This window comes from Mucor mucedo (genome assembly GCF_025094135.1).
Source record: "Mucor mucedo strain NRRL 3635 chromosome Unknown EV154scaffold_10, whole genome shotgun sequence".
In the NCBI taxonomy this organism is placed as follows: domain Eukaryota; kingdom Fungi; phylum Mucoromycota; class Mucoromycetes; order Mucorales; family Mucoraceae; genus Mucor; species Mucor mucedo.
The window spans coordinates 145,528-169,617 of NW_026252294.1; the positions used below are offsets into that span (position 1 = coordinate 145,528).

Here is a 24,090-nt window from a genome sequence, read left to right on the forward strand (position 1 = left end):
TAGTCATATAACTAAATATATTACCAACTATCTGCGTTTGTTTAACGATAATGTGGAACATGATAACTGGTTCATATTTTCGTTTTTCTTCAGTTTTTTTGAATTCTCTCACAAGTTGGCATTTTGGATGATTGAGGTATCTGTATTTGACTGACAAGATAAGAATGTTAATAAAACGGGTAAAATATCAAGCAACTTGTATTAGGTTTCCTTAGAACCCTTAAAAAGAACTTACTAATATTAGAAATTAATCATAAATATTCTTGACTACGTGCAGAGCAACAGTTTTTTATTATCAGTCAGACTCATTTTTCGTGTACAAAAATCGATTACATACGCCTATAGTCTGATTTAGTATTGTTTATCACTATCCATATGTGTCTGTTATTGATGAATTTTACCAATGCTTGTAGATATTTTTAGTGTCAGGTGCCTGATTTCTAGCTATTCCGGCGATTCCAGAAAAAAAGGCTTCCATACACAACCAGTTCAAATCTTCTAAAAAGGCAATTTTCGTGGTACTTAAAAATAAACAAATAAACAATGCTCCAAGATTTTAAAAATATAAAAATAGAATATTGACGAGAGCTCTAAAAGTCTAAAAAGAAATTGTTAATTAAGGCGGTGACTAGGCCGGAAGACCTTACGACGGCGGGTGTAGGGACGAATGCCGGCATCCAATATCAAGAAGGGTTTTGGTGTAGGGGTCGTCTGATAACCATGCACAAACTGTCTTTAAAAGACACGCCATTGTCCTTTAGTCATTTCACCTTTCAACGTGTTCTAAAAATATTATGCAATATTACATAATAATGGTGAAAAGGAAAACAATTTAAATAAAGCAAAAGCTATTTTTACCTTACCGGAATAAAGAGATATTGCATATATTACATATATGCGAATAATGTTAATAATAGCCGTATAATAATAGGATTATCGAACTAAATCATCGAGATACGAAGCAGATTACATAAAATTAAACCTTTGTTACAAAAATAGTGACATAGTAGCTTATATATGTTTAAAAGAGTCCTTTGAAGGTTAATGGAGACAACTGTGATTGGACGGGGTTCTTATATCATGAAACTTTTTTTTTTTGCCTTGACAGTGTTAAAAGTCATAGACAAGCTCAAACGTTTGACTAACTTAAAAGGGCAACACCATCATGAGTTCTTTATACAGAAACCTTTATACTACATCCAAGAAAAAGCAGGGAAAAGCAAAATCGATTTCGTCCAGCAAAATAACACTGATAAAATCCCGCAATCATTTTATCTAAAAGTGTGATTGAAAATACATTTTACGTCTGTCTTTCTTTTATTCTTTTAGACATAAACCGAACTTGTGGGCAAATGTTATTGCCCATCTCTTAGCTTTATCATGATTAAAAAAGATATTATCAAGAAGAAAAGCGACGTTATGTCTAAAATAGACAGGCAGAAGAAGATGACGATTATTTCAACGGTAAATATTTACAAGTAAACAGCTACCATATACTTAACGCATGTATCGTATAGAAAAAAACATGTGTGCATATCCATGCGAAGGACATGCAAACAAAGAATGATTTGAATAATGGTATCACAAAGAAGCTTCTGCAGATGATGGTAATTTTGTGATATCATTTACGATTACTAGTGCTGTTTTAACATGTTTAAAGTGGGCTCCTCTGATCATAAAGAAATACAAAGTTTCATTGTCAAGACTGAAAAAATCAGATAAAAAGAAGAAATACTACCTCGGAATCGATGACTGTAGCAAATTATGCCCGATAATATGAAAGTACCACTCGGATATTATAATTTAGTCATACTGAAGGCCATTATATACGATCCTTAATGGAAGGAAGTACAACACTTTTGATTGCTTGGAACAGTTTCCGTGCATATGTACTTACTTGAAATTTATAAAGAATCACTTCCAAGAGGCGCAAGTGATTCATTAATCGTGGCGTGTGTGGATATTACAACCTCCTATACCAATCGTAAATCGTTAAACATTTTGAGAGAAGAGTCATTCGCTACTTGAAGTATTGTTTACAGAAGGAGGTTATGGTTAGTCATTTAGTTGTAGGTGTAATTTTGTTTCTGAATATATTCTATTTGTAGTGTTCAGAATATAGAGCTGCGAGATGTGGTCGAAAATTGCCATCAATTTATCCGAGAAGGTGAGCCTAGCTGGGGTAACACTGACAACATCCTGTTGAAGCCCAATAATTAAAAAATTTAAAAAATGCTTGCCCTTAAAGAAGCTGTTGCCCACTAGTTTTCGGATTGAAGATCTAAACTATCGAGAGATCTACGACCGTGTTTTAACCGAATACTTTTTTTTTTCGAAGATCCAACTCACTCGGGTTTATGATACACAAACTGCACATAAAAGTATTGTCAAACACTAAAATCTGTAATTAGCGTAGATTACAAAAGAGATCGCCGGCGAAAGAAACAAATTATGGGATATATTGTAATAAATAAAACACAGTGTCAATGGGTTGGATTTGTGCATAACAAGAAAGGTTTCATTTATTTGAGGTTTCTGGATTATTTAAATGCGTTTGTTAGTTGTACACTTGACTGTGGCGGGTTAAATCGTTAAATTATAGAAACAAAACAGCAAAAAGAATGATAAAAATAAAGGTGTCATCAATTAAAAAACATTTCTGCAAGACTGTATAGCTTCGCCATCATTTCGGGGAAAGATGCCCGCTTTTCAGAACTGTGCATAATTGATTTTATAAAAAGACAGAATATTAGACTTGTTACATAACACTGTGGCTACATAATAAATCTCAAGATAGAAGTTGTCTGCCAGTAAAATCAGCTGCTAAGGAATCTTAACTAATGCAAAATTATATAAATTACTATATGAGCAATCTTCGTTTTTATTTTATTTTTATAATAAGTGTAAATTGCTATTTAGAATCAGAAGTTCTAATATTTGCAGTTTGAAGAACATTTAACACCTGTTCCATAAAATCTACTATTATTTAGATATTAAAGAAGTATGGCTCTATAGCGTTTAAGCTCCTCCTCCCTTATAATAAGTATAACGCCATCTGGCTGACAAGATATGGGGTTTCTATTTCCACCAAGATATGGTATTGTAAAAATGAAGCATGCACTTCAGGAAAAGCTCAAAATATTTATGGATCTGCAGCTCTGATATTATCAGCACAATTATACAAATGTAGAACAACTTGAGGGTCCACTTATAAATTGAGTTTTGCTTTTTTCAATTTTCCGTTTTTTTTCCAAGCTTCTACTTTATCCCACACAAAATGTCCATTCATAAGCAAGATTGTGAAAAAAACAGTAGCCTTGAGGATGATTCAAGTGATACATTGCGTACGGGAACTATTGGCACCCTCGATTTCTATATTTGGACACTTATACCAGCCATCGGTATAATAGTTTGTGTTATCCATGCCGAACAAGAGCATTTCTGGAGCTGGACAGGTGCCACATCCGAAGAATGCCAATCTCTCAAATCAAAAATTGTTGTGTCTGTTATGTCGGCAGTAATTGGTGGCTGTTTTGTAGCTACACTGATGAAGACTATTTTTGTGGTCTCATTCACATTAATAAAATACCAAGGAGCCAATTTCTCTCACTTTGCTGCTGTTATTCGTGGATATTCTCCTGCGTGTTTACCATTGCTATTTGCAGGAAGAAGATGGTCCGGTATACTCTTAATTTTTATTGTTTTAATTGTGGGTACTATGACAAAACAACTTGCGGTTGTATCTATGGGTGTACGTGCTGTCTCTTTCAATAATACCATGACATCATATACAAGGGATTATAAATCATGTTCAGCTACAGAATATATCATTGGAATGAACGAAATGAAGCCGTTGGCCAGTTTAGATGCTTTTAACAGCTTGCGAAATAGAAACACAACATATACAAATGAATACTATGACAAAAGTATACCCGATGGTTTAAGAGGTGAATCAAAGTTTGTGCGCGAATTACCCTTTGCAAATGTATCGTGTAGAATCGTTCCAAAGAACGATTCTTTCTCTGACCTTGATCCTGTGCTTCCTCCTTTAAATAAGTACGATGACTCAGGAAACAGTTTTATTCCTTGGGGTGCTTTGATAGCTGTATCTATGAAAATGGAATTAGCAGAATATGACTTACATCAGTGGGTACTCTGCACCATTGATTTAGGACATGCAACTGCATCGACGACGTGCCAGAATACTTTATGTCATACTGAACGTGTGTCCATAATCACTCCATTTGGAAAGACGTATACACAAAGCTCTTATATGCTTCTAAGAAACATGTTTACCATGGTAAAACCAGGTACAAGTGGTACTCGAAATATATTAACGAGCTGGATATTAGGCGCAGACATAACCGAGTATACTGATATATATCATAAGATACCCGGAGAGAGCTTACAGACAATTGAAGATCGAGTGGAAATATTGGGTACAATAATTGTCCGTATTTTGTGTGATTACAACAATAAGGAACCGTATACCGATATTGTAACAATCCAATCCAATTATATTTCTTTCGCTTATTATGTAAATCGTATCTTATGGAAATGGCCGTTCTGGTTGCTGGCGGGTTTTATTTTTGTGACTTGGATCACATGCATGATTTCAATGCGGATTACACCGGAAAGCAGAATCATATCAGTAGAATGGTTGCTTGGTCAATATGTTTCAAGGAGCCGTTATGGATATTTGTCTGGTGGAAGTCTAGTGAAAGCCCATCGAGATTATCTTTTGCAAGTGGTGGATGGAAACTCCAATGGAGAGGTGGGTAACATCGCAATTATTCAATCTGGGACTTATCAAGACATTCACACTCAGAGGGTGCTTCATGATAGAACATATCAATAGTTCATGCTCTTTTTCTTTTTTGCTGTAATCATTTAAACTTACTCGCCTACGTTTTTTTTTTTTTTTTTTTTTTTTTTTTAAAAAAAAACTGCTGTCGTGATGTATAATACGGAAATGCCCAGTATCAAAGACTTTGTTAGTATCAACGGAATGTATACTTATGTATATATATGTATATATATGTATATGGTATATTTATACAAAATAAAACTTAAAAATGGTCCTTTTTGATAGAAACCGAATCAGATTTTTTTTTTTTTTTTTTTTTTTTTTTTTTTTTTTTTTTTTGAATCATGATCATTTTACATTCAAACACAAAGGAGGCGGGGAATGATATATTTCTCAAACGAATTTTTGAGAAACACATGATGGTCTACACATAAGTCTAAGAAAAATGTTTAAGTCGATTGACATGCCATATTAATATCTTAACTTTTTAGGATGATCGATTTTGATTTTCATAAAATATGCTTCACTATCAGTACATGCTACTACTTAAACGCTGACAGACAACTATCAAGTTTTGAATTGCTTGGGGGATCATTTCAAATATTTCTATTTAAGTAAAAGGCCAAAATCAAGATCAAAAATGGTCCTCTTTGGTAAAAATCGGATCCACTTTGTTTTTAAAAAAATCGTGATCATTTCTATAAAATCATCAATAATAAACGTTGTGGCAACACAATTAGACTAAGCCACTATCTTGGGTCAAAGTGGCACTTTCCATTTCAGGCAATCTCGGGCTTGTTTTGTCGTACTGATTGCAAATGATGGGATCAGATACAATAACCAGTTGATTTGGAAGTGTAGAAAATGAGTGCAAAGCTGTATTCATGTTAAAATTACCAAATTCGTAAACATTCTTTCTTGTTGTCCGAAACTCTGCAATTATTATTTGCATTTAGGGCAGAGGGTATATGGCCTTATTTCGGATTTATTTGCCTAAAACAGAACATTATCTGGCAGTGTCTATTTGTTTATGGGGTTTATTTGGAAGACACAGCTGGTGAAAGCTTAACATATTTACGAATCACTTCAGAGGTACCAGGTACAATAAGTGGTACAAGTGTTCTGTATAAAGGCGGTAAAACGGGGCTGGGTGTTACCATGAATTCTGTATAAATATTAGCACTCTTTTTTTTTTCTTTTACTTTCGCCAAATTTTCAAGTAAAGTTGCAACATGTCAAGTGACAGAGAGGATGGCAAAGAAACCAATAGTTTGGTGAACAATTCAACTGATACACTGCAAGCTGGAACCATTGGAACCCTTGATTTCTATGTCTGGACACTTATATCAGCTATTGGTATCATATTTTGTCTGATTCATACCGAGCAAGAACATTTCTGGAGCTGGACAGGTGCCACAGCTGCTGAATCTCAATCTCTAAAATCCAAAATCGTTGTATCCGTTATGTCGGCGGTCATTGGTGGTTGTACCATAGCTATTCTGATAAAGACTATATCCGCTGTCTCTTTCACATTAATGAAGTACCAAGGAGCCAACTTCTCACACTTTGTCTCTGTTATTGGTGGGTATTCACCTTCGTGTTTGCCATTGTTGTATGCAGGAGGAAGATGGTTTGGTATAATCTTGGTTTTTGTGATCCTGATTATCAGTACGGTGACAAGGCAGCTAGCGGTTGTATCTATGGGTGTACGTCTTGTTTCTTCTAATGCTACCATGTCAGCGTACACAAGAGATTATAAGTCATGCAAAGCTATAGGATTCATAAGCTCAATAGGGCGAAATCTACCGTCTTCAACTTTAGATGCTTTTGACAGCTTGCGAAATCAGAATGCTACCTATACAAACGAATACTATGACAGAAGCATACCCGAAGGCCTAAGGGGAGTAGCAACATTCCAGCGCGAATTACCCTTTGCCAATGTATCTTGCAAAAAGGTTGCAGATGATGTAACATTCTCTAGCGTTGCTCCTATGCGTCCTTATTTACAAAATAACAGTGCATCGAGTTACGGTTATTCGTCCTGGACAGCAGCAATAACCGTCGTTTTAAATCGAGAACAAGAAGGAGGTACTTCGCCTCAGTGGGTACTTTGCACCATCGATATAGGGCATGCAACTGCATTGACAACGTGCAAAGATACTCTATGTCACACTGAACGTGTGTCTACAATCACCCCGTTTAAAAGTGTAAATGCGGATAGTGCTCTGATTTTCATGACGACCATGTTTAAAATGGTAGTTCCAGGTTCCAGTGTTGCTCGGAGTCCGCTGGCTAGCTGGATGCTAGGTGCCGACATAACTGGAGATATAGGTATTGACGAGAAGATTCCCGGGGAAAGCTTAGAGAAAGTTCAAGAACGAGTAGGCATATTTGGTACAGTTGTCGGTCGTATTATGTGTGATTACAACAATGGAGAACCCTATGAAGACACTGTTACATTTCAGTCTAACTATATTGCTTCTGAATATTACGTATATGGTATCTTGTGGAAATGGCCGTTCTGGTTACTCGCGGGTTTTATTTTCGTGGTTTGGATTGTGTGTATGATTGCATTGCGAATTACACCTGAAAGCAGACTCATATCCATAGAATGGTTGCTCAGTCAATATATTACAAGAAATCGATATGGATATTTGTCTGGTGGTAGTCTAGTAGAGGCTCACCAAAAATCTCTCTTGCAAGTGGTGGATGAAAACTTTAATGACAAGGTGGGGAATGTTGCAATAGTACAATCCGGGACTTGTCAAGATATTAGGAATAAGAGAGTTCTTCACAATAGAAAATATCAATAATAATTACCGTTTTTCCAATTTAATTAAAAATTTACTTTATATCAACAAGTTGACTATTATAATGCATTACAGCTCTGCTCAGTGCTGATATTAATCTTAATTTCCAGTGAGTGTATGGCAAAGGATTCACTGATCCTATATGACAAAAAAGTATGTGCCATAAATTTGCAGGCATAAGTTCTACAAAAAGAAAAAAAAGATTAAATGCACTACAAAGTTACAAAAGAAGATTAGGTAAGCTGAAAATGCACGCAATTGAGTGTGGGGTAAAGCAAGCTTGAGAATGCCGCTTAGCTCAGCTTAAACTCGGGGTTGCAAAAAAGGGAATAAAAAAATGATTTCAGTTCTCATGGAGCGTATAAATATTCTTAGTTTATTTACTTGCTTATCCACTACAGTATAAGAAAAAAAAAATGAAGGCTATTGTTGTTGATAAATGGTTAAAGGGACCCGAGGAGCTCACTGTTTCTGCTATCCCACCCCCAGCAGAGCCTAAAAAGGGAGAATTACAAATCCAAGTCAAGGCAGTTGGTCTCAACTTTTTCGATACCTTGATGGTAAGAAGAAAAAAAAAAAGAGCATAATACACATGACATGTACTCATTATAAACCAGATTCAAGGTAAATACCAAATTAGACCCCCCTTTCCTTTTATTCCAGGAGGAGAATTCAGTGGAATCGTGTTGAAATCTACCGTCAGCCAATTTAAGGCGGGAGACAGAGTGTTTGGTTCAGGCTACTCGTTTGCAGAGATTGTGAATGTGAATGCCAGCATGGTATTGAGCATGCCCAAGAACTTTAGTTTTGAGCAGGCCGCTGGTCTTTTTATCACTTATCCTACCAGTTATGCCGCGCTTGTTTTACGCGCCAATTTAAAGGCCGGTGAATACTGTCTTGTTCATGCTGCTGCAGGTGGCGTAGGCATCGCTGCTGTTCAAATTGCCAAAGCCATGGGCGCCATTGTCATCGCCACGGCTGGGTCAGCCGAGAAACTGGAGATTACTAAAAAGTTCGGTGCGGACTATGTGGTGAATTACCGCGACAAGGATTGGACCGAGCAGGTCAAGAAGATCACTAAGGGTCATGGCGCAGATGTTGTTTATGATCCCGTCGGTATGGTGGAACAAAGGTATAAATAGCAGCATTTCTATCCTAATCTGTATCTAATTATTCTAAATAGTACGAAATGTACCGCTTGGAACGGTCGTATCTTGATCATTGGTTTTGCACAAGGCACCATTGAAAAGATTCCCGCCAACCGATTATTATTGAAGAATATTTCTGCTGTGTAAGCATTTTTTTATTGTTTTGTTTGTTTTTTTGGGAACTAACCCCAGATATGAATAGTGGCTTGCATTGGGGCGCCTATGTCAAGAACGAGCCTGAACGTATTCCCGAAGTGTGGAACGCATTATTTAGCTTGTTTGAATCAGGCCAATTAAAACCTGCGCTTTATGAAAAAGTGTATACATTGGCCACAATTCCCGAAGGTTTAAAGGCCATTAATGAACGAGTCTCTTATGCGAAAGTAGTAGCCAAGATTGGCCATGGTGATAGTCGACTTTGAATAATAAAAATAAAATAAAAATTACTCAGTTTAAAACAATGGTTCTCACTCTTCCATTTGTGACGCGATTTTAAATGAGGGAAACAAACCCACTTTTTTTGGGTGTCGAAACAAGAGAAAAAGGGCTTGGCGCTTCTGCTCCCCTCCCCCCTTCTTTTTCTTCTTTGTACGGAGATTGGCCTGGCTTTATATATAAATATATATAAATATATGGATCATCAGTCTTTTTCGACAACGACGGGCCATGAATCCATGCGATATGATATGGGCCATTACCCCGCACAGCAACAATCACCGACACAACCTTTTGGAGTAACTCAACCTGTGCCTATACCACCAAAATCAGCTCATGCGAATACGTTTGTCCATAAATTATACAAGTAAAAAACCTTTCAGATATAAAAAAAAATATTTAGTGTTTGTTTACATATAACCCAGATAACTTACTTGAAATTAAATAATAAAAATAAATTAAAATGAAAATTTAAAAATAGTATGGTGGTTGACACTCAATTTCAACATCTCATTGCATGGAATTACACTGGAGCCTCCTTCATTGTTTGCAACATTATGGAATTTGCGCGCGATGTCTTACCCAAGCACTTTAAACACAATAATTTCTCTAGCTTTGTCCGACAACTCAACATGTAAAGTATATATATATCATATTTTCTTTATCTTACTAACAAACGTTGCCTAGGTATGGATTTCACAAGGTGAACAAGTCCCCACGTGGTCATCGAACACTAGCAGAAAATCAAATCTGGGAATTCTCTCATCCAAAGTTCTTACGAGATCGACCTGATTTACTGGACGACATTAAGCGCAAAACGATGGAATCTGATACTGTACGACGTGAGACCGGAGACTTGCATGCTCATTTGGCAATGATGCAGGTGTCCCAATCAGATATGCTACAACAAATAAACCATCTCTATGATACTTTTAGTCAAATTGTCAAGGAACTTCATGATACAAAGGAAAAGCAGCAATCCCATGTTAAACTCGTCAAGCAGATCATGCACTACATCACCCAACAGAATGGCGGTCAGTTACCTCAGGATTTGCATACTGAATTTAAGAAGCTCGAGTTAGACACCACCTCTCCTCCATCTATCTTTGTTACGACGCATGATCAACAGCCTTCGTTTTTTGAAAATCAACCTCTCGTGCCTTCACAACGTCCACGAAGAAATATGAACAATCTTATGCCTTTATCCTCCTCTTCCTCCTCCTCTTCATCCACATTTAGAGCTACCCCTTCTAGTCCAACCATGTTATTATCCTCTTCTGATGAAGAGAATCATTCCTCTTATTATTCCACAACTAATACTCCATCAGGTCAAACATTATCTACAGACTCTGCCACTCGACCTTTTTCCTTTATAAATAATAATAACTCCAACATGAATGGTTAAAGCTATCCCATCTGCATATACACACACACATCTGAATAATAAATAAATAAATAAAATGGTCTTATTGATACAGTTAACCTTTTTTTTCTGTTGCGTCATGCAAATAATAGTATTCTATTCTTTTTTTTTTTGGCAGCAAAAGTCATAAGCCTACTGGATGTGGTTTTAAAACATAGGGATCTCCCTTAATTTAAAAAGCCTTCTTATGTATATTTATATGTGAGGGCAATGGTAGCAATTAGATCAAAGTGTACGGGCGGGAATTTACAAATTACTGTTTTAATTACTGGAAAGCTAATTTTATTTTTTGTCCAAAAAGGGTAAAGCGAATCATTTGCAAGCCGTGCCAAAAAGACGTACTCCCCAATTAAAAAAAAAATAGTTAAAATGAAACTCCTTCTCTTTCTTTTCCTTTAACTTTCTTTTTCCCTCCACACGCTCTTTTTTTTTAAAAAATAAAAAAATGAGAACAAATGGCATTCTTTCGAGTATTTGCCTTTGTTTCTTATTGACACAGGTAGATGCACTTCAGCACTCGAAATTCAAATCGATGGATACACAACACACAAATATCATTCCAGGTCGATTTTTAGTAGAATACACTTCACCAGGAGGCCACGACAATTCATTATCCGATGCTTTGGACGGATTTGAATCGAGTAGTAAGACAGCGTACTTCAACCGTCAGAAACAAACGAATATCCGAACAGTAGATGTAGGTGCGTCCTCGCACGAGAACTTTTTGAGCACTGTGCTGGATCATGAACGTACAGTTGCTGTTTACCCGGTCACCTATGTTTCTCGACCTAACGCGGTCTCGCATGGTTATTACAACCAGATTGATGCAGAGACGACAGAGCGTATCCAAGCACACCAATTGACTCAGATCAATCGCTTGCATGGTGAGCTAGGATTGACGGGCCAAGGTGTCAAGATCTGCATTATCGACAGTGGTGTGGATTACAACCATCCTGCTTTAGGTGGTGGGTTTGGTCCTGGCTATAAGATCTCGTTTGGTCAGGATTTGGTAGGAAATGATTTTGATCCAATGTCAAAAAGCAATGTCATGCCTGCTGATGGTACTCCTCCTTTGGATGATTGTGGCAAAGTGAGTGAAAAAGCAGGTAAAAAAAAAATCAGGGAAAAAATTCGAATGATTTTTTATTTCATTTTAATCTGATATAAAAAAAACATACATAGTTGGTCATGGTACACATGTTACTGGTATTATTGCTGGTGTGGATGAGTCTAAAGTAAAAGAGAAAAAAAAGAGAGAGAGAGAAAAAAAAAAGTAAAAAGCCCATGTGGACTAATTAAATTTTATTTATATAAAGGGGTTTACTGGTGTCGCACCAAATGCAACCATTGGAGTTTGGAGAGTATTTGGTTGTGAAGGTGGTAGTAGTTCGGATATCATCATGAAGGCGATGGTACAAGCACAAAAGGCCGGATGTGATGTGATCAACATGAGTCTGGGAAATGATGCACCTTGGTCAGAACAACCTCATGCAGCTTTTGCTCAAGAACTATCCAACCAAGGCATCTCGGGTAAGACTCAAAACAATCATGTATATTTATAAAATCTAAAAATATATAAAATTCAGTCGTGGTCTCAAATGGTAATGACGGTGAAGCGGGTGCTTTTACTGTCACAGATCCTGCTGGTGCTAGTGATGTTCTCTCAGTCGCTTCAGTCGACAACCCACACTTTTTAGGGAGTCTGTTCTCTTTAACCAGTGCTAGCAAGAAAATCGGACCTTACTGTAAGTATAGAAACTGTGTGTCACATGGAGCGGTTCAATAATTGATCCCAATTGAATAGCGTACCAAGTTGCCCCTGAAGCCAGTGCAGAAATTCCGGATGGTAACCTTGTATTGGGTGGAAGTCCAACTACGTTTCATGCATGTGATATAGAAAATATCCCCAAGGACGTGAAGGGTCAATTAGCACTTGTAACTCAAGGTCCCTGTACCATTGTTCAACAAGAGAGTCGTGTTGCGGAGGCAGGTGCGATCGGTCTCATCTTTGTCGATACTTTGGAAGGCGATCCAGTACGTGCTCCCTATTTTAACACCACGATTCCCATTGCCACAATATCCTCCGTGAGTGGACATCAGCTTATTTCTGCCTTGAAAAACTCTAATGAGACCATGTACATGCATTTCGAAAGAAACGCATTTGTCTTCCAATCGTCCACTGCCAATACCGTGTCTTACTTTTCCAGTATCGGCCCTACCAATGAGCTCGACATGAAGCCATCGTTTGGGGCCATTGGAAGTAATGTATTTTCTACTTTACCTGATTATTTAGGCGGTTGGGGAACAAAATCAGGTACGTCCATGGCGTCGCCTTATATTGCGGGTACCGTTGCCCTATTAAGAGAGGCATTTGCCGGTCAGAACATCTTGGCTTCTGTCCTGCACGAGAAACTTGCCAATTACGCCAAACCGTTGGATGCTGCCAAGGATCAACTAGAGTCCCCTCTTCGTCAAGGAGCTGGTCTCATTCAAGGTAACATCCTACACATGATTAAGAGAAAAAAAAACTCATTATTTTTTATGGGGGGTCTAGCTTACGATGCCATTAAAGAACCTTTACATGTCTCTCCAGCCAAAATTAGTTTCAACGACACTAAATCCTTAACGGATGTGTACAAGACGCATTCACTCAAGGTCTCGAATACAGGTACAGAAGCTGTGCAGTATGAGATCACGAGTATTTCGTCAGCCTCGATTTCTCCGTACGGCCACAACAATTCGCAATACCGCTTGATCAGCTCGAGTCACGAAAAGTTTTACAGTCGTGATGTGAGTGTGCAAGTGGATATTCAGCCTAGCCGTGTTCAATTGAATCCTGGTGAGTCGCAACAAGTGGTTGTGTCGGTGCAACTTCCCAAAGAGTTTAATGCCAAAGAGCAAGTGATGTATGGTGGCTATGTTCAGTTTAGACGCGAAAAGGGTGATGGAGCGCAAGTGCATGTACCATATTTTGGTGTCCTTGGTAGTCTTTATGAACTTCCTACGTTGGACAGTGGAGCGCTGAATGTGAAGGATAATAAGGGACATGTGTATGGACAGAATGAGACTTTTCATTTTAGTTTATCGGATGAAGCCAGTGCTCCCTCGATTGGATTCCGTTTAAGTACGCCATCACGTCGATTCACAATTGAATTGGTGCAGGAGGAAGGGGAGAAGCATGTAGGGTATATTGTGCCGACTTATAATTACGCAGAACGTGATTTGAGCAGCCAGACGATGAAGGAATTGAACCCTTGGTTGGGAGCGTTGGTGGTGGATGAGAACTTGGATTCAAAGCCGTTTACGGTCAGTCCAGGTACTTATCGTATCAAATGGTCAGCTCTCAAAATGTTTGGTGATTTAGAAAAGTCGCAGGATTGGGTAGTACAAACATCAGGACCCATTGACATTGCTGCTTAAAAAAAATTAAACATATGAACCAAGTTTGTTTTTCTGTATTTTTTTTTTTTTTTTGGTCAGTCTTTTTTATTTTTGTTAAAAAGAAGTTTTTAAAGTATTTTGGCTAGCAAAAAAAACGTTAAAAAGAGATTTAACGAGAAGTAGCAGCGGCCTTGGGAGCGAAACCCTTAGCACCTTGCTTGCTGACCTTGGCTTGAGAACCCTACAATGATTGGTGAAAAAATGTTAGAAAGAATATTCAATATTTTGAGGGGGGATGTTATAAAGAACTTACGGCAGGGTTAGCAGCCTTCTTGGCAGCAGCAGCAGCCTTCTTGGCGTCCTTGGACTTGGAGATAGCGGCTTGACGAGCGGCAGCACGGGCATCGGGCTTTTGGTTACGCTTGGCACGGATGGCATCCCAAGAGGCACCAACAACAGCACGCTCGTGCTTGACGGTACGGCGAGAACGCTTCTTGGCAGCTTCCTCAGTCATACCCTTCTTATTCAAACGACGGTAGATGACAGTCCACTTGATCTTACGGGGGTTCAAACGTTGAATGAAGTAAGAAGCAGCCTTACCACTGATGAAACGGAAATGCTATAATTTCAGAAAAAAAGAAAATGGTCAGTTTCCCATCGTTTCAATCTCTCCATTGTCGTCTCGCTAGTATTTTTTTTTTTGGAATTTTCCACACTATCACTCTCTCTCTATATATAAAAAAACTTTCATATACATACTCTATAGAAGCTTGGTGAGTACTCATGTTAACACGCCATTAGCTAAACAGAAATATTTACCTGCTATCGATACGGACGTAGGTCTTACCCTTGGAAGGGTAAATCTTGTGACCAGAGAAGGAACAAATCTCGAGCCTTCATTGAATTAAAAAAAAATGGTGTACATGTAATCAGTAATCTTCTTTCGGATGGATGGATGGATGTCTTCTTTTTTTTTTTTTTTTTTTTGTTTATATCGCCTTACTTCATTCTTGCTGTACCAAATTCGTAAAAGGGACGATTACTGATGGCACCCCTAGAGCAGCTATATGAAGCCCATGGGACGTCCCCCCCACCCCTCATCTCTCTTGGACCTCCGCCACACCGTGCTACTGCTCGGTCCGGACATTTCTAAAGCCCGTCTCGTGCTGCTTTAAATTGGGGGGTGCTGTCGTCGTTTTATTTAGGTCCCATCAACTATTGTATATTTGACAGGTTTCACTCTAATGATTGATATTCAGCCGCGAGACCTGAATATGTATGTAAAGAACACAATTTATTTATTGTATAATAAAAACTTTAGTTTATTTTTGCAATTTGATAGTTTTACTTCGTCAAATTTCTTATTTTTATTCTTAATCCGTTATTTTATATCTCGAATTTCTCACTTTCAGAATCAAATAAAAAGAGCTCATTGGCAACGGTAAACGTTTCGATGGCTATTTTTTTGATTGCTGGATTAGTTTCAATGAGCTTTACAATATCATGGGTTCTTGTTGTCAACCCAGCAAAATCAAGCGAAACCAAACAAGCATCATGCCTAACAGATTTTAAGTACACCAACATATCTATAATGAGTTGAATTAAACGTTAAATATGATCTTTAGAGTTTGCCTATATTTTATTTTACCTTGGGTGCTTCCTTGGACTTGACTTAATTTACCAATTATACCATCATCGTTTTTCAAATCTCGCTCAAAGAACGGAGTGGATGAATAGCTGCTGGTGGATACGTAGATTCTTGTTGCGAATGATCGTTCTTGCAAGTTATTAACCATAGCTTGAAGAAGCTTGATTCTAGTAGCAGAATTATCTTGGGTGGGTGACTTGCGGGCATAGCCCACAATTTCATATCCATTATTAAATAATTTTTTTAATGATTCTTGATAGTTTGGAAGATAATTGCAAATAGAATCAATCAAATCAACTGCAAGAAAGATATTAGTCATGATATTTTTTTTCAATTATGCTTTTCAAAATTACTGTAGTAAATATTATCCATGGTGTAGAGTTCTCGTAAACGAATCTGGTCCGCAATCGAATCAGTCTGGAGGAATTCCGTCTTGTCTGATTTCTTTACCATTTAAAAATGGTAATCGCTTATTCTTGCACCATGCAGCAAATGATTGCGGAGTTCGCTTCTCAAAAACTGCGGTGTATTTACTGATCGTTTCATATATATTTCTTGTTGATCGAATTCTTTGTTTAGTTACAATTATAGGTTGTTTTTCATCAATGTTGTAACAGATTTCGGAGTCTCCGAAATCCTCAATCATTTTTTTATAGTGATTTACGTTTTCATCGGTGTAATCGACGTAAAAAACCATGCAGATAGCTTGATTCCTTGTTACGTTTGTTGTTGTCATTTTAACTTAGGGAAGGAGAGAGAAAAAAAGAATGTAAGCAATTATGGGGCATAAAAAATGGAAATGCCTAGACCTCCGTATTTTTTTTATACCACTTACAGAAATTCTAGCCATCCAGTATGATTACAACTATTCAGAATGCACCCCTGCTATTCACAGTGAGAAAACTGTTATCCACAGTGAAAACACTGTTATCCACAGTGAAAACACTGTTATCCACAGTAAAAACACTGTTATCCACAGTAAAAACACTGTTATTCACAGCCTGTGAGTTCCAAAACTCAAGAACCCTGCCAAGGAGGTCGCCCTCCTATAGCAAAGACTAGCCGCAGCTGCAATATCGCAATATTTCTTTTTCGATTAAGCATCTTTTGAAAGAAACAAGAGTCATTAATGGATGACTTCCAAAATACAAAATAGAATTAAATAGAATAGAATTAACTTCGGAAATTTGATTTTCCGAGTTAATTTTACTTCTGTTCCAAAACACTGAAAATAGAATTAACTTTTTTGACCCGTACCATATATGCAAAACTCTACCTAAACAGCTATATTATCAGATGACAATGATGTTTGAATACATCCAGACACCGGTAACCAAGATAGTTTAACTATTATCAATGATGCTCCTTCCGTTCGCACTAAAACCCATCAGTTTTATATGCACAATAGCAACTCACTGTTACTTCTCCTGAAAGGGCAAAAAAGACGGTTCTCAGAAGCGTAAAAGAGCCAAATAAATAAACTGTTTTGATAAATATTATTCATAGATCTTATATTTATTATCTGAATGTTATTAGCGTTTATCAGAAATGAATTATTTAATAGAAAGATGATTTTTTTGTTAATTTTTTTTAATTCGGGGGGGTAGGGGGGTCGAATTAACTTCAAAAATTTAAGCGGTGAAATTTAAGGTTAATTCCACGTTACACAACCCAAAAAATTAAGTCTATTCTATTTAATTCTATTTTGCATTTTGGAAGTCATCCAATAACTAACCTTTTTACGCTATCGGTTACTTTCATATGATAGAAGAAGTATGTTAAGGGAAAAGAAAAGGAGAAGAATAAAGTGTGTGAACCAGCTTTATTTGTAGGCTGATAAACAAGCTTATGTCAGGATGATTTCATTTGTCCATTTTACCATCCATAATGTTTGAGCCTTTACTTAAAATAGAAACATATGCAAAAAACTCTCAAGCAAATCGGACTTTGGTAATTGTCCATCTGCGTTCCAGTAGTAGCTTGTAATGACAGTGAAGCAGATTTGATGGAAAACAGAAATTGATCATCCCATGAAGTTTAGATGATATGGTATGTCAATCGACGTGTAGACCATCACGTGATTCTAAAAAATACGAGAAATACGTTTAAAAAAAATACGGGGTTCTTGACATTTCCTAAAAAATATAAAGCGTTGTTTAATTAAAATGATTGTAGCATAATTTTTGAGAACGTAGAAGGAGTGTGTCAGCTATATAATTACAAACTATTTCTAAATTTATAAATGCACACAAAAAAAGAAAAGTGTCATTTAGATATTACTATTGATAAATAGGTACAGATAAAGTATGGAATTTTTTTAAAAAAAAGTGTGTACAGATGGGGGAATTTATTATTGCAAAAAAAAAAGATAGAAGTAAAAAATAAGGAGGGGGGGGGTTAGGCTCTGCCTTCAAGCGAGTTTTTACCGATAACGTGAACTTTAAAGCCCATGTTTCTTAATGCGGGTGCATCCAACATGAGTCGACCATCAAAGACAAAAGCAGGTTTATGCATATCCTTGTAGATACGGCTATAATCCAAGTGACGGAACTCATCCCATTCGGTGACGATGACCAAGGCATCAGCGTCTTTAGCGGCTTCATAGGCACTTGCACAGATTTGAACACCCCTTTCGACCTGCTGACGATTATCCAGGACACCAGGTTCGGACAGATCGAGATAGATTTGTTCCTTTTCTACTTTGGGGTCATAGATGGCGACACGTGCATTTTCTTGCAAGAAGCTCTTGATAAGTGTGATGGCAGCGGATTCACGAGTATCGCCTGTATCCTTTTTAAAGGCAAAACCCAGCACAGCAATTTTTTTCCCTGTAATGGTATTGAACAATGTGTTGATGATGGTGCGAACGAAGCGGTTCTTTTGGTATTCATTCATGGTATAGACTTGCATCCAATAGTCAGCGACTTCGGGCAAGTTGAGTTGGGTAGAGAGATAGACCAGGTTTAGGATATCCTTTTGGAAACAGGAGCCACCAAAACCGACGGATGCCTTGAGAAATTTGGAACCGATACGTGAGTCACGACCACAGGCATAGGCGACTTCATCTACATCAGCACCTGTGGCTTCACATACAGCTGATAAAGCATTGATGGAGGAAATACGTTGAGCCAACAAAGCATTTGCAGCCTACACAATAGGAAGTGAATTTTCAGTATATGTTTTATGTAAATGATAAAAGAAAGAACTTACGAGTTTTGAAAGCTCAGAAGACCAGAGGTTGGTTGTAATGATATTTTCACGAGGGATCCAATGAGCATAGACATCAGCGAGAGCGGCCTGAGCGATTTTACCAGATTCAGTCTGAAGACTACCAATCAAGACACGATCAGGGTTTAAAAGATCGGCTACGGCCGTGCCCTCCGCCAAGAATTCGGGGTTAGAAAGGATATCGAAGGAGACATGGGGAGTACAATTAGCCTCGAGGATAGCACGCATGCTTTCGGCAGTACGGCAAGGGACGGTTGATTTTTCAACAACGATTTTAGAGGAAGTGGATACTTGTGCAATGCGACGAGTGGCAGCTTCTACATAGGCCAGATCAGCGGCCATGCCTGCGCCCAGACCTTGTTTTTTAGTGGGAGTGTTGACGGAGACAAAGATAAGATCTGCTTCCTGAATATGTTTATCAACATTGGTTGAAAAGAACAGGTTCTTGCCACGACGAGAGAAGACGATCTCATCTAATCCGGGTTCATAGATGGGAAGCTTGTCTGACATCCAAGCATCGATACGGTTGGCATTGATGTCACAAATGGTTACCTTGATATCGTGACACTTGTAGGCAATGACAGCACATGTGGGACCACCTGTTTCACTGTTAGATTTTTTTGTTTTTCTGCTGCCCCAAATAAAATATATACTTTACCAACATAACCAGCACCGATACAACAGATATTCTTTACAGGAGCCATCTTTTTTTAAATAATAAATTTAATACAGGGGAAAATAAGAGAGAAAACAAAAAATCCTGATTTAATTTATCAAAACTTATAAGTTGGATTTGAATAGGCGATTGAAAGAAAGACCATCCCATGTCGTCACTTTCTGAGATTTGCAATGAAACATGGCCAGTCAATCATCCGTAGCAATTTTTTTTAACTGTCGATCTTTTATAGAAATACAGAAAATAATAATCACGTCATGGTAAAAAAGCACGAGCATTTTGGCCCACTTCAGGTTGTCTTGTGTTACGAGGGAGGAAAATAAAAATAAAACACAGACATCTGTGACCTTTTTTTTTTTTTTTTTTTTTTTTTTTTATTCATCTCTTTATCTGCATTATGCCTGGATATCAAGTGTTTATAGGACATCTCGCAAACACAGTAACGAGGGAGGATCTCGACCTATTATTTCGATATTATGGCAAGATTCTCGACATTCAAATAAGGCCTAATTACGCGTTCGTTGAATTTCAGGACAAGGAGGATGCGCAAGATGCTGTGTATGACTTTAACGGACTTTTGTTCTTTGACCACAGGTGATAATTTTTTTTTATTTGTGTATGTGTGTGTGTGTGTGTGTATTGAAAGATAGCACTGTAGATTGGATATTCGATACCGAGGAAGTATGCGTACGGAAATTCGAACGTAAGTATGTGACTAACCACAGATGTTTGGCTCTTGTTTAATTTGGGTGGGCAGTAAAGAAACGCGTCGAGTGATTGTAAAGAATCTATCTACAAGCACCACGTGGCAGGTACCTGTTGTTGTCCATCTCTTTTTTCTTGTTACTGTTGTCAGACTGATGTTTATCGTTCACTCAGGAGTTAAAGGCATTTATACAATCGACTGGTTATAGTGCTACGTTTGCTGCTATCTTTATGGATCGTTACGGTGAAGGGTAAACTCTCTTTCTCTTTTTCTGTTTCTCTCTTGTTCTCTCTCTTGTTCTCTCTCTTCTTTTTTTTATTATTATTATCTAATGCGTTTGATGTGGGTCTTATTCTTTTGTTTTGACAAACATGCTTTTTTTTTTCTATTGGACAGTGTTGTTGAGTTTCGTGATCATAATGATGCACAAGATGTAGTAGCAAGATTGAATAACACAGAGTTTAATGGTCGTCCTGTTCGTCTTAAACTGGTATGTATCCCTCTTTTTTTGTGCGCGTAATTATGGACTGTGATTTTTAATAGCAGAGAGTTTTAGGGAAAGATGAGAATTAGACCTGATATGACAATGGAAAGAAAAGTGCGTCGTTCTGATTCTTTTGGGGATTCTAAATCGGACAATGCTGCTACAGAAAGCCCACGCAAGCGTAAAAAAGAAGATACTTCTGACAAGGAGTGATCTTTTTATTATTATTTGAATAAAAACAATGGCAGCTATTTTTACATGTGAGCGGGAATAAACGCGTCTCCGAGAGATCGACAGACAGAGGGCCTAGACTTGAAAAAAACATAAAACACTTTTTATGTAACAAAGGGAACAAAACAACAGAAAGGGGGGTGATGACTGTCATCATCACCCCTTCTCCCCTTTCCCCCCCCCCCCTTTATTCTTTGCCAAGATTTATGTTGTCATTGGCTTATTTCGAACGTAAAATATAATATAAAATGTTACCAAGCTTTAATGATGACACGTGTATAGGCCTTACATAGAGAAAAGAGAAATGAAGAAGAGATAAATTAAGCTTCCGACAGACTTCACTACCAACCAAAAAAAAGTTTTTTTTTTGTATATTTTCTTTTTTATTATTATTACATATTTTGAAGGGAGACATGAGCGAGACATCACCACTGCTTGCAGCATTATATGGACATTTGGAAGCAACGGTACATTTGATACAGGTGGCAGTCAAATTGGAATGGACCATCTTTTCGAGACTGATTGGAAGTTTAGTTGTCATGACATTTGCGTATATTGTGTATATTCTGATTTCGTTGCGTCATGGAAGACACCCGTTAATGATTTGGGAAAAGTTGGGTAAACCTGTTGTCAAGATATTTAGGCCGTGGACATTTGCTCGTTTATTGAATAACAGTGACCCTTACGCCAGTTCGATTGGTACGGAATGAATAATTTGATTTGTTTAAATGTATGTATATTTGCTTACATGATAGAGATAGATATGCGTGTGTCAACATTTTCACGTGGTTTTTGTACTGCTATTATGCGGGATCATTCTAGCACACACGACGCTCAGAAAGGGTCAGTTTCTGTGTTTTTTTTTAATGATGTGTAGAGAGAGAGAGAAAGAGAGAAAGAGAGTGCAGGGTCACTGATGCTGGGAACATTTTTTTTTTCTTTCTTTATTAGGATCCATGCCACTGCTTTGGCGACATTTGCAGAGACAACGGGTGGATTAGCGTTGATGAGTAATTTGAAAAAGAAGGATAGAGCTATTTTGGTATCTATCAAGATGGAGGTAAACAAGAAATAAAAAAAAGAAGGGATTTCTATTTGTTGTGTATGTATATATAAAACTAAAATAAAAATTTGTTTGCATAGTACAAAAAGAAGGCACGCGGACTATTGACTGCTAGTTCGGATTACACACTCCCGAGTGATTTAGAAGAAGGCAGACATGAAATTAAGACTCAAGTTGTTGTAAAAGATCGTATGTTGGATACAGTCGCCATTGCCTATTTATTATGGAGTGTCCAAACAAAGGAAGCATAAACCCTCAATCATTGCTGTTGCTGTTGCTGCTGCTGCAATTTAATTTTGTGTCCAAACTGAAACACTACCAATAATGGCGTAGAATCATAATAATAAAAAAAAAAACCGCTCCACCCCTTTGGCACTCCTCTCTTTTTTTTTTTTTTTTTTCTCCCCCTATTTTTTTTTTTTATTAAAAAAAAGAACTCTCTTATTTTAGCTTTTTTTTTTTTTTTTTTTTTTCTCTTTTTTTTTTTTTTTTTTTTTTTTTTTTTATATATATATATATACACTCCATGACAGAGAATAATAATAACTTGTTTCAGTTGGCACAGGTGGTAACCGAGTTACCGCATCAGCAGCAACCTTCTTCTCCCTTGCCTCATTCACGTTCTAATGAAGGTCATCATCCTCTCCTTGCAAGAAAGGTAAAAAAAGAGATATAAAATTTATGCACCCGATTTTTTTTTTTTTTTTTTTTTAATATGTATAATTTAGAATGCATGTATTGTGTGTGCAGTTTGTTTTACCTGTTCTGGTGTAAGTAACTTATCATGTTTTCCTGTTGTCATAGACTCACCTAAAAAAAGCGTAGTATTACGGAAGCAATTGCCATTGCTTGGAAACGCAACCGCGTCGTGGTAAAAACTTGCCAGAAGGAGGGCTTGATTCGAGAGCCAAGAAATTATCACGTCAAGATCGAGATGATTATGAATTTACGTTAAAATGGTTAGATGAATTCACCCACAGTATTTACAGAGACAGAGAACAGAATATCATCGGCTTGAATGACTTGACAGAGGTATCACTTTGTAAGGCACATTCAAGTACCTTGTATCGTGCAAAAAAAAGGCATCAGCGTAACATGAATCAAGCTCCGCCTTCTCCCGCTGATTCCAATGGCACAATCATGGAGGATTACCCGTTACTTCCACAGCCACATTTCAGCTCTGGTTACTCTGGTGCATTGGCTGCCAAAGTACGCGAGATCTCTTTCCAACAGCAACAGCAACAACAACAACAGCAACAACAACAACAGCAAAGTTACCCTGTAGAGTCACCTGATTTTTCAATGATGACCACATCTACATCAGTGAAAAGAAAAAGAACGGTGACTAAATTAGATAATAAGCCATCTAGCAGTGCATCTACACCGTTATTTACAAATCATATGTCACCTCCACCTTCACTACTGTTGGGTGGCCATAATCACCAGCATAATCATCATCATCATATACATCATCCTCAAGAGGGAGTCAATAACAACAACAACCGGCCCACCAATAGTTTCTCTTCACAGTTACCCCCACTTCATCTACGTACACCTTCATTATCTTCATTATCTTCTACTTTACAACATCAATTACATGTCACACCCACATTTAATACCAATTACAGACATACACCTGGCGTCATCGAGACTGTCTCCTTAAAGAGCTCACCTCTGGAAAACAGGATGGATTCAATATACTACATTCGTAACCTGGCCATTACAGATTCCTATACATTTAAAGACCTGTTATCCGAGATAGATTTTGCGGGTCCTCCACCACCTGGTAAACGAGTGGTTATATCCGATGTCAAGCGAGAGAGAATATTCCCTTTGGGGCAAGCCATACGCAGTGTCATTCGTTACCCAACAGATTCTCATGTAGAATTCTATCTGGGTCTGGCTGATAAAGCCTCTATTGACTGGAGTAATTACAAATAGTATAACTAAAACAAAAAAAAAAATTTATATATACACCCATAAAAATATCCCTCCCCATAAAAAAAAAAAAAAAAAAAAAAAAAAAAATTGAATAAATAAATAAAAAATT

The 24,090-nt window shown here is 37.5% G+C and overlaps 11 protein-coding genes across 11 annotated transcripts; 8 read left to right on the top strand and 3 right to left on the bottom strand.

Annotated features, from left to right (window-relative positions):
* Positions 1-3,277: 3,277 nt before the first annotated feature.
* EV154DRAFT_573299 (uncharacterized protein) lies at positions 3,278-4,904 on the top strand (the record flags this gene model as incomplete). Its single annotated transcript, XM_051606387.1, has 1 exon — positions 3,278-4,904. One exon carries the CDS (start codon positions 3,278-3,280, stop codon positions 4,856-4,858), a length of 1,581 nt encoding a protein of 526 aa, XP_051461901.1. The 3' UTR covers positions 4,859-4,904.
* Positions 4,905-6,025: 1,121 nt separating this feature from the next.
* Positions 6,026-7,664, top strand: EV154DRAFT_495091 (uncharacterized protein). The gene has a single exon (XM_051599989.1). It carries the CDS (start codon positions 6,040-6,042, stop codon positions 7,618-7,620), a length of 1,581 nt encoding a protein of 526 aa, XP_051461902.1. The 5' UTR covers positions 6,026-6,039; the 3' UTR covers positions 7,621-7,664.
* A 221-nt stretch (positions 7,665-7,885) lies between these two features.
* Positions 7,886-9,219, top strand: EV154DRAFT_599098 (NAD(P)-binding protein). The gene is made up of 4 exons (XM_051607090.1): positions 7,886-8,177; positions 8,235-8,749; positions 8,801-8,908; positions 8,968-9,219. The coding sequence occupies exons 1-4, from the start codon at positions 8,034-8,036 to the stop codon at positions 9,185-9,187; spliced, it is 987 nt and encodes a 328-aa protein (XP_051461903.1). The 5' UTR covers positions 7,886-8,033; the 3' UTR covers positions 9,188-9,219.
* Positions 9,220-9,300: 81 nt separating this feature from the next.
* Positions 9,301-10,682, top strand: EV154DRAFT_495094 (HSF-type DNA-binding-domain-containing protein). Its single transcript, XM_051599990.1, has 2 exons — positions 9,301-9,834; positions 9,888-10,682. Exons 1-2 carry the CDS (start codon positions 9,683-9,685, stop codon positions 10,603-10,605), a joined length of 870 nt encoding a protein of 289 aa, XP_051461904.1. The 5' UTR covers positions 9,301-9,682; the 3' UTR covers positions 10,606-10,682.
* A 199-nt stretch (positions 10,683-10,881) lies between these two features.
* Positions 10,882-14,081, top strand: EV154DRAFT_495097 (peptidase S8/S53 domain-containing protein). The gene is made up of 6 exons (XM_051599991.1): positions 10,882-11,729; positions 11,806-11,858; positions 11,940-12,153; positions 12,210-12,368; positions 12,428-13,117; positions 13,178-14,081. The coding sequence occupies exons 1-6, from the start codon at positions 11,069-11,071 to the stop codon at positions 14,041-14,043; spliced, it is 2,643 nt and encodes an 880-aa protein (XP_051461905.1). The 5' UTR covers positions 10,882-11,068; the 3' UTR covers positions 14,044-14,081.
* Positions 14,082-14,173: 92 nt separating this feature from the next.
* EV154DRAFT_477291 (ribosomal protein L24e-domain-containing protein) lies at positions 14,174-15,151 on the bottom strand (the record flags this gene model as incomplete). Its single annotated transcript, XM_051598092.1, has 6 exons — positions 14,174-14,245; positions 14,318-14,623; position 14,764; positions 14,824-14,898; positions 15,008-15,067; positions 15,117-15,151. The coding sequence occupies 6 exons, from the start codon at positions 15,149-15,151 to the stop codon at positions 14,174-14,176; spliced, it is 549 nt and encodes a 182-aa protein (XP_051461906.1).
* Positions 15,152-15,381: 230 nt separating this feature from the next.
* EV154DRAFT_495102 (uncharacterized protein) lies at positions 15,382-16,578 on the bottom strand. Its single transcript, XM_051599992.1, has 3 exons — positions 16,006-16,578; positions 15,653-15,949; positions 15,382-15,590 (listed from the first exon to the last, which is right to left on the bottom strand). Exons 1-3 carry the CDS (start codon positions 16,103-16,105, stop codon positions 15,391-15,393), a joined length of 597 nt encoding a protein of 198 aa, XP_051461907.1. The 5' UTR covers positions 16,106-16,578; the 3' UTR covers positions 15,382-15,390.
* Positions 16,579-17,961: 1,383 nt separating this feature from the next.
* On the bottom strand, positions 17,962-19,742 carry EV154DRAFT_599102 (UDP-glucose/GDP-mannose dehydrogenase family, NAD binding domain-containing protein). The gene is made up of 3 exons (XM_051607091.1): positions 19,539-19,742; positions 18,863-19,479; positions 17,962-18,799 (listed from the first exon to the last, which is right to left on the bottom strand). The coding sequence occupies exons 1-3, from the start codon at positions 19,582-19,584 to the stop codon at positions 18,050-18,052; spliced, it is 1,413 nt and encodes a 470-aa protein (XP_051461908.1). The 5' UTR covers positions 19,585-19,742; the 3' UTR covers positions 17,962-18,049.
* Positions 19,743-19,946: 204 nt separating this feature from the next.
* Positions 19,947-21,245, top strand: EV154DRAFT_495103 (uncharacterized protein). The gene is made up of 6 exons (XM_051599993.1): positions 19,947-20,150; positions 20,215-20,259; positions 20,314-20,368; positions 20,436-20,512; positions 20,659-20,752; positions 20,819-21,245. The coding sequence occupies exons 1-6, from the start codon at positions 19,954-19,956 to the stop codon at positions 20,957-20,959; spliced, it is 609 nt and encodes a 202-aa protein (XP_051461909.1). The 5' UTR covers positions 19,947-19,953; the 3' UTR covers positions 20,960-21,245.
* A 61-nt stretch (positions 21,246-21,306) lies between these two features.
* On the top strand, positions 21,307-22,489 carry EV154DRAFT_495113 (uncharacterized protein). Its single transcript, XM_051599994.1, has 4 exons — positions 21,307-21,676; positions 21,739-21,820; positions 21,929-22,037; positions 22,121-22,489. Exons 1-4 carry the CDS (start codon positions 21,391-21,393, stop codon positions 22,289-22,291), a joined length of 648 nt encoding a protein of 215 aa, XP_051461910.1. The 5' UTR covers positions 21,307-21,390; the 3' UTR covers positions 22,292-22,489.
* Positions 22,490-22,491: 2 nt separating this feature from the next.
* On the top strand, positions 22,492-24,037 carry EV154DRAFT_495115 (uncharacterized protein). The gene is given in 4 exon segments (XM_051599995.1): positions 22,492-22,698; positions 22,769-22,810; positions 22,866-23,273; positions 23,289-24,037. The coding sequence occupies 4 exon segments, from the start codon at positions 22,567-22,569 to the stop codon at positions 23,979-23,981; spliced, it is 1,275 nt and encodes a 424-aa protein (XP_051461911.1). The 5' UTR covers positions 22,492-22,566; the 3' UTR covers positions 23,982-24,037.
* The last annotated feature ends 53 nt before the right edge of the window (positions 24,038-24,090 follow it).

Bases quoted from the DNA above. Each gene is read 5' to 3' on its own strand.
- EV154DRAFT_495094 (XM_051599990.1), top strand. From the start codon at position 9,683: ATGGTGGTTGACACTCAATTTCAACATCTCATTGCATGGAATTACACT. The intron at 9,835-9,887 runs GTAAAGTATATA...AACGTTGCCTAG, and splicing joins TTTGTCCGACAACTCAACAT to GTATGGATTTCACAAGGTGA.
- EV154DRAFT_495091 (XM_051599989.1), top strand. From the start codon at position 6,040: ATGTCAAGTGACAGAGAGGATGGCAAAGAAACCAATAGTTTGGTGAAC.
- EV154DRAFT_495097 (XM_051599991.1), top strand. From the start codon at position 11,069: ATGAGAACAAATGGCATTCTTTCGAGTATTTGCCTTTGTTTCTTATTG. The intron at 12,154-12,209 runs GTAAGACTCAAA...TATAAAATTCAG, and splicing joins ATCCAACCAAGGCATCTCGG to TCGTGGTCTCAAATGGTAAT. The intron at 13,118-13,177 runs GTAACATCCTAC...TGGGGGGTCTAG, and splicing joins AGGAGCTGGTCTCATTCAAG to CTTACGATGCCATTAAAGAA.
- EV154DRAFT_599102 (XM_051607091.1), bottom strand. From the start codon at position 19,584: ATGGCTCCTGTAAAGAATATCTGTTGTATCGGTGCTGGTTATGTTG. The intron at 19,480-19,538 runs GTAAAGTATATA...ACAGTGAAACAG, and splicing joins TATCGGTGCTGGTTATGTTG to GTGGTCCCACATGTGCTGTC. The intron at 18,800-18,862 runs GTAAGTTCTTTC...CCTATTGTGTAG, and splicing joins CTTCTGAGCTTTCAAAACTC to GCTGCAAATGCTTTGTTGGC.
- EV154DRAFT_599098 (XM_051607090.1), top strand. From the start codon at position 8,034: ATGAAGGCTATTGTTGTTGATAAATGGTTAAAGGGACCCGAGGAGCTC. The intron at 8,750-8,800 runs GTATAAATAGCA...TATTCTAAATAG, and splicing joins GTCGGTATGGTGGAACAAAG to TACGAAATGTACCGCTTGGA. The intron at 8,909-8,967 runs GTAAGCATTTTT...AGATATGAATAG, and splicing joins TTGAAGAATATTTCTGCTGT to TGGCTTGCATTGGGGCGCCT.
- EV154DRAFT_495103 (XM_051599993.1), top strand. From the start codon at position 19,954: ATGCCTGGATATCAAGTGTTTATAGGACATCTCGCAAACACAGTAACG. The intron at 20,513-20,658 runs GTAAACTCTCTT...TCTATTGGACAG, and splicing joins ATGGATCGTTACGGTGAAGG to TGTTGTTGAGTTTCGTGATC. The intron at 20,753-20,818 runs GTATGTATCCCT...AGAGAGTTTTAG, and splicing joins GTCCTGTTCGTCTTAAACTG to GGAAAGATGAGAATTAGACC.
- EV154DRAFT_495102 (XM_051599992.1), bottom strand. From the start codon at position 16,105: ATGGTAAAGAAATCAGACAAGACGGAATTCCTCCAGACTGATTCGATT. The intron at 15,950-16,005 runs GTAATTTTGAAA...TCTTTCTTGCAG, and splicing joins CATGGATAATATTTACTACA to TTGATTTGATTGATTCTATT. The intron at 15,591-15,652 runs GTAAAATAAAAT...AACTCATTATAG, and splicing joins AGTCCAAGGAAGCACCCAAG to ATATGTTGGTGTACTTAAAA.
- EV154DRAFT_495113 (XM_051599994.1), top strand. From the start codon at position 21,391: ATGAGCGAGACATCACCACTGCTTGCAGCATTATATGGACATTTGGAA. The intron at 21,821-21,928 runs GTCAGTTTCTGT...TTTCTTTATTAG, and splicing joins ACACACGACGCTCAGAAAGG to GATCCATGCCACTGCTTTGG. The intron at 22,038-22,120 runs GTAAACAAGAAA...TTGTTTGCATAG, and splicing joins TGGTATCTATCAAGATGGAG to TACAAAAAGAAGGCACGCGG.
- EV154DRAFT_495115 (XM_051599995.1), top strand. From the start codon at position 22,567: ATGACAGAGAATAATAATAACTTGTTTCAGTTGGCACAGGTGGTAACC. The intron at 22,699-22,768 runs GTAAAAAAAGAG...TGTATAATTTAG, and splicing joins ATCCTCTCCTTGCAAGAAAG to AATGCATGTATTGTGTGTGC. The intron at 22,811-22,865 runs GTAAGTAACTTA...AAAAAAGCGTAG, and splicing joins TTTGTTTTACCTGTTCTGGT to TATTACGGAAGCAATTGCCA.